The sequence below is a fragment of the Octodon degus genome, unplaced genomic scaffold (genome assembly GCF_000260255.1).
Source record: "Octodon degus isolate 3935 unplaced genomic scaffold, OctDeg1.0 scaffold00036, whole genome shotgun sequence".
NCBI lineage: Eukaryota > Metazoa > Chordata > Mammalia > Rodentia > Octodontidae > Octodon > Octodon degus.
In genome coordinates, this window is record NW_004524612.1 from 13,796,884 (window position 1) to 13,802,917 (window position 6,034).

General features: G+C 37.4%; 1 protein-coding gene across 1 annotated transcript in view; it reads right to left on the reverse strand.

Annotated features, from left to right (window-relative positions):
* Positions 1–458: 458 nt before the first annotated feature.
* The window catches only part of Pbk (PDZ binding kinase), a 25,292-nt gene continuing 19,716 nt past the window's right edge, over positions 459–6,034 (reverse strand). Inside the window, exons 7-8 of the mRNA XM_023714630.1 lie at positions 1,854–2,036; positions 459–1,335 (exon numbers count right to left, since the gene is read on the reverse strand). Coding sequence (XP_023570398.1) covers positions 1,136–1,335; positions 1,854–2,036 — 383 coding nt within the window. The 3' untranslated portion in view covers positions 459–1,135. The remainder of the gene's footprint in view (positions 1,336–1,853; positions 2,037–6,034) is intronic.

Sequence of the window (6,034 nt, forward strand, 5' to 3'; positions counted from 1 at the left end):
TCAATTTGCAATCTATTAAAAAATTAAAATTAAAAAAAAACCCAATACTCTGATGGGAGATATGCTAATTACTTATCTTTGCCTTGTCACTTGGTACAACCTAATAATAAAGGGACTCCCCAGTTAGTTTTTAAAGCTCAGAGTGCAGTAGTTTCCTAAGAACCCTCCTGTGACAGTAAAAAGTCTATATAGCAGCTTGATAATACAATTATAATTCAATCATCTAAAAATTTCTAAAGGGCTAAAACTCATAAAAACTACTGATCCACTTGCCAACTTCATTTTACAGATTAAAATAATACTGAGAGGGAAAGAAACCTACTCACATTCACTCAACAAATAACACAGAAATCAAGAGTAATGAAGATAATGCTGACACACCTTTTGGTACCAAAGCTATACTTTATTCTGTACTGCCCTATTTGAGCTTTATTATTCTTATACTACACTATGAAATACTTAGGATACATATTAGTAAATAAAAGGTAAAAAGGGCACCTTAGTACAGGAAATACATTTAATAAATTAAAACATTAATCGAAAACAGCAGGACAAGCTGTAGCCCCCATCTAGAAATACCCAAGCAGCTACTCAGATCATATTCTCAGGGTCTGGCGGCCACTTAACAAGCGCAGCAGCCAGGCTGCACGGTACGCTTCGTCACCCAAGTCGCATCGTAAGTTGTACCTAATCATGAAGATACCAGAGATTCAAACAGTGTCAGCAAAAGTTCTGATATTTTAAAACATAGGTAAATGTAGACTTTGCAGTGTATAAAGTGCTAATTGTATTTTAAAATTTTTTTTAGTTAGTGCTAATTTTAATAGACCCACTACAAGAATATATAGGAAAGATAAAAGAATGGTCACTCACATTAATGTGAGAACAGTTTATATAGCATTTTATTGCTGGTGTTTTAAGTCTGTGGAATATCTAACCACCGCTCTATTTTTTTTTTTTTTTTAACTTCACAGAAAATCCAGTATAATACTAAGTGCTTATCATCCTAAGAACATAAGAAGTACCCTTACGTTAAACAGCTATTCAGTTAAAATTAACAGGGCATTATAGACTTAAAATAGGCCACTTCTAGAGGCTATAACTGCAGATCATAATGTAACCATCAAGAACACAATCACTGGCCATCTAATTCCAGAGCTTCAACGATGTGTGCGGCAGAAGGGCGAGCTGTCGGATCTTCATTAGTGCACACAGAGAAGAGTTCAATCGCTTTCTGGTATGATTCATCCAGTTCGCCCATGTTAATAGGTGGCCTGGTTCCCAAAGCTTCATAGTAAGCTTCATCATCAAACTCACTTTCATCAAAAGTTGTATCTACTCACAAAAGTATCAGAGATTGAAACAATAAAATCAGTTCAGGTCATGGAAAAGCTTAACTCACCCTCCTGCAACAATTTTCTATATAGTAAGCTTTCTGTTATCCCATGGACAGTCCCTTGCATTATCCTGCCACTCAGTAATTAGTCTTGGATTTATAGGTTATTGACCATTACCCCTTTCTATAATAGCTCTTTAATCTTTTCTCAGGTAAAGATAATTTTAATTTGTTCTTCAAGATCTCAATTTATCTGTTTCTCAATCTATAACTCACATAAGATTAAATCTAACCAAATTAGTGCTATGGTATTAATGTACTCTTACAAACTACTTTGCTCAGTAAACAACTACTGTTCAATTTTAACTTAATGGAAACATAATTTTATAAGTTAATCTTAAATGTCATGAGATTGCAATTGTGCTAGGCTTGGGCTGTAGGTTAGTAGTAGAGCATTTGCCTAGTTTAATCTCCAGTACCACAAAAAAAAATTAAAACCTAAAATTGGTATTCATACCTTCATCACCATCATCGTCTGCAAGGTTAAGATTAACGTGTGGAATGGATAAAGTCATCATTTCCCACAGAGTAAGGCCAAAGGCAAATATATCTGCCTTGTCAGTAATAATGCCATTTTCCTCCAAAGCTTCCTTGGGTTTCCACGGCTCAGTGCCAATGTAACAGGCCTCGGGATCAGTCACTGAAACATGTGAAACTGTCATGAGAGCAGGCAGGCTGTAAAAATGATTAACAACAAAGCTAGGTAGGCCTGATGGCACACTCCTGCAATCCCACCATTTGGGAGGCTGAGGCAGGACGATGCAGTTTGAAGCCAGCCTGGGCTACATAGTAAGTTCAAGGCCAGTCTGGACTACACAGTGGCCGTCTCAAAAGAAGAAAAAAGGCAAGCAATTTAAAGAAAAATGGACAAATGCTTTGAGCAGGGAATTTGTAAGTTCACATGAAAACACATTTGACTTCATTACTAAGGCTTTCCTTCCCCCAGCAGACTGGTAAGTATGAAACCACTCAATCAGTTGGCAAGGATGGAAGCCAACAGCAGTTCTCTTAGAAAGTGGCCTAAATATGAAGAGTATGGCTGTCAAGACTATCGACTAAAGCAGAGGGCCTTGCCTGGACTCAGATGCTTGCAAACTGTCTGATCCTCAGGGGTTGGCTTCACTTCTGACCCCAATTTCTTTATTTTGTAAAGTATGCTTTACTTGTATAATTAGGATAAATTAAGGCCCTTACAAAAAGAACATTTGTTAGGCAATGTTGGTGTGTATTATACTGAAGAAGGGAAACTTTCAGTATTCGATTATTATAATCACTATTTCTTTAAAAGGATAAAGTGAAAGCAAACTGAGTATCATTCACTTAAACACCAGAAGAAAAATCTAGGATCCTGTTTAATGAAACAGCTTCTCTTTGGAACTAGAAAAACAATTCAATTTTTGGTCATCTTGTACAGATTTAAATGACTGGTAAGTGGTTAAGTTGCACAGGCTGGCCTCAAACTTTAAATCCTGCTGTCTCAGCCTTTCACATAGCAAGTAGTGGTAGCTACATCACCCAGCCTGAACTTTTAAATATCTTGTCAAAAAGATTCCTCTTTATCTTCTCAAAGAATCTTCCTGGCTGTGTTTGAATATGTATCTTCAAGGATGAACTTTTTTGTTTGGTTGGTTTTTTGAGGCAGGGTCTGTGTTTTCAAGGCTGGCTTTCAACCAGCAGTCCTGTGTCAGTCTCTCAAGTTCTGAGATTACAGGCATCTGCCATCATAACTGGCAAGGATAAACTTCAGATTCACTTTGATACGTTCTAACACAGACCACCACTCAGAGATTTTGGTCAAACTATAGATGCACTGCCATGTCCTGCACAGCTCTTGAAGTTCACAGGGGGGAGAATGGTGGGACGATGGAGAAACAAAGCTGAGAGTCAAACTGCAGAAAGCTGAAGTCAGGTGGAGCCCTCTCCTGATGAGGGGAAAGAACTGCCCAACCACTGCAGAGCATCTGTACATTCTGCAGGTTGATGTCATGTGACAACCCTCTGCCCAGCTACCTGTCTGCACAACAGCCTTGGGGTGCCTCAGGCCCTGGGAGCTGGAGCAGCCTGTGTACACAGCTCACCCCAGGCTATGCTCCAGCCAACACGTGAGATCAATCTCCAACTTTAGCTGCTCCCCAAAGTTTGTATCTTCTTTCTGCTTTCCTTAGAGTTTCATCTATTTTACATCTAAGATGAATACTCAGTTTAATTTCATAAAAGTTAAATACAAATGGTTTTCCTTTGCATAATCTCAATCATATCAAATAGAGTTTGATTAGCTATATTTTTTGTTTTCAATACATAGTAATTACATTCATCTTGGGGAACTGATACATATTCATATCTCATCTTAATTTTCACTCCCACTTATCATCACCACAAAGTTTACTTCTCCTAGCTTCCTATCTATCTTTTATTTTGCTTTTTCTTTGTATCTTGGGTTTCTAATGTAAGAGAAAATACGCAGTATCTAACCTTTTCTGTCTGACCGATTTCACTTAACATTATGGTCTTCAAGGTGCATCCATTTTCCTACAGATGACTCATGCTTAACTTCTATTAATGTGTAGCATTCCATTGTATATGTCAATCTTCCTTATCCATTCATCTATTTGATAGTTTACATTCCCACCAAGAATGCCATAGGGTTCCATTATCCCCCACAGTCTCACTATTTACAAATGTAAATGTTACTTGCTAAGATTTGAATTTTTTTTTTTTTTTTCTCCGAATGCCTTCAGGGTAGGTTTGGCTGGCTTGAGTTGTGGGGATTGTGAACCACAGCAACCTGAGCCTGACTGCTTTGTTGAAGCAGCCACTTAAAGAACTGAGCTAAGGGGCAGGCCCCCAAGATTTGAATTCTTAATGATAGCTATTCTTTCTGGAGCAACATGAAATCTCAGTGGTGTTTTGATTTGTGGTTCTCTAAAGGGCCAAAGACGCTGAACATTTTTCATATACTTATTGCCCATTTTTATTTCTTCCTTTGAGAGTGTCTCTTCATTATAACTGTTCATTTTTTGATTGGGTCTTTTTATTTTTTGGTGTGTAACATTATTATTTTCTAAATATTGCAACTAGAATTTGATTTCCTGTCAGTAAAGAATTATTCATAAGTGTTTTGTTTCCAGTTTTGATATAAAGCTCTGGATTTATACCATTGATATTAATGAATGTCAACTATTGGAGACAAATACTTTTCATAAAGTTTGCTTTTGTGGCTTAATATGTGGTCAATTTTAAAATTAGGGTTTTAGGGCAGGGGGGCAGAGTCTTGCTAAATTGCCCAGGGCTTCAAACCCACGACCTTTCTCTTCAGCCTCCCAAGAAACTGGGATTACAGATGCTCACCACCATGCCCAGTTTAATTTTAATAAATATTATAATGCAGAGAAATTGACCCTATTTACTCGGATTCTTTTAAATTTATTTTTTAAAATTTATTTATTTATTTGGTACAGGGTCTCACTATGCAGCTCGAACTTGTAGTGATCCTCCTGTCTCAGCCTCCCCAGCACTGGGATTATAGTGTGTGCCACCATGCCCATTTTCAGTGGCTGACATGGCAAGCCTGGGGTCCTGAAGCCAGCATGGCATGTGGTACTGGGGATCAAACTCGATCCACTGTGCTTGCCAGGCAGGTGTTTAGACTGCTGAGCTATCGCCCAGCCCTACTCAGATTTTTTATGATATTTTCTTACTGCTACTTATTTGCTTTATTAAGGTTTGCAAAAGATTAACACTTTAAAGATCTTATTTTTATTATGCTTGACAATTTCCCAAAGTTTCAACTTTGCAGCAGTATCTCGACATAAGATTCATAAGAGTTCAATTTTTATTAACAATTATAGACACAATCACTCTATCCTGGTTTCTATCCCAAACAACTTCTAAATTTTTACTTATGCTAGAAATAAAGCTTTATATATGCTGTAAACAGCTGCACAAGCCAGCCTTGTAATTTATATTCATATTGGTAAACAAATATAGATATGACTTACTAAATAATATGTTAAAAGCAGAGCATTTTCATTAAGAGTGGCTCTTGGCTCTTACTAAAACAAATCTTAACTTTCTGAGAACAGAATGGTCAGTATTAAAAAAAAAAAAAAAAAGAAAAATGGATGAGAGGGATGGGCTGGACCATGGAGCAAAAAGCAGAAGACTGGCTTTTAGTAGTTCCTCTCCTAGTTTACTTGTTTCTTCTAGCAGTTTCCCAAATTTCATCACTTTACTGAGCTTAATGAATTTCCTTTACAGGATCTTATTAAACCAGTGACACAACCTGTCATCTCAACTACTTGGAGGCTAAAGTGGAAAGAACACAGGTTTGCAGTGAGACCCTACCTCAGAAAGGGTTCACGAGATAGCCCCACAGTAGAGAGTTTGCCTGCCAAGTGCAACCCCCTGAGTTCAATAATCAGTATTACAAAAAAACTGAAACAACCTTATTAAAATTTTACTTTCCATTCCTAGATGCCTTACAGTTTAAAGATATTAATCCAGATTAGAAGTCTTTCCCAATGTTAATATCGGTGAAAGTATATACTAACAAAAAGTCATTAATTTAAGCTGGGGAGATGACTCAGTAGAATAAGCACTTGCCTGGCAAGCACAAGGGCTCGAGTTCAATCCCTGGTT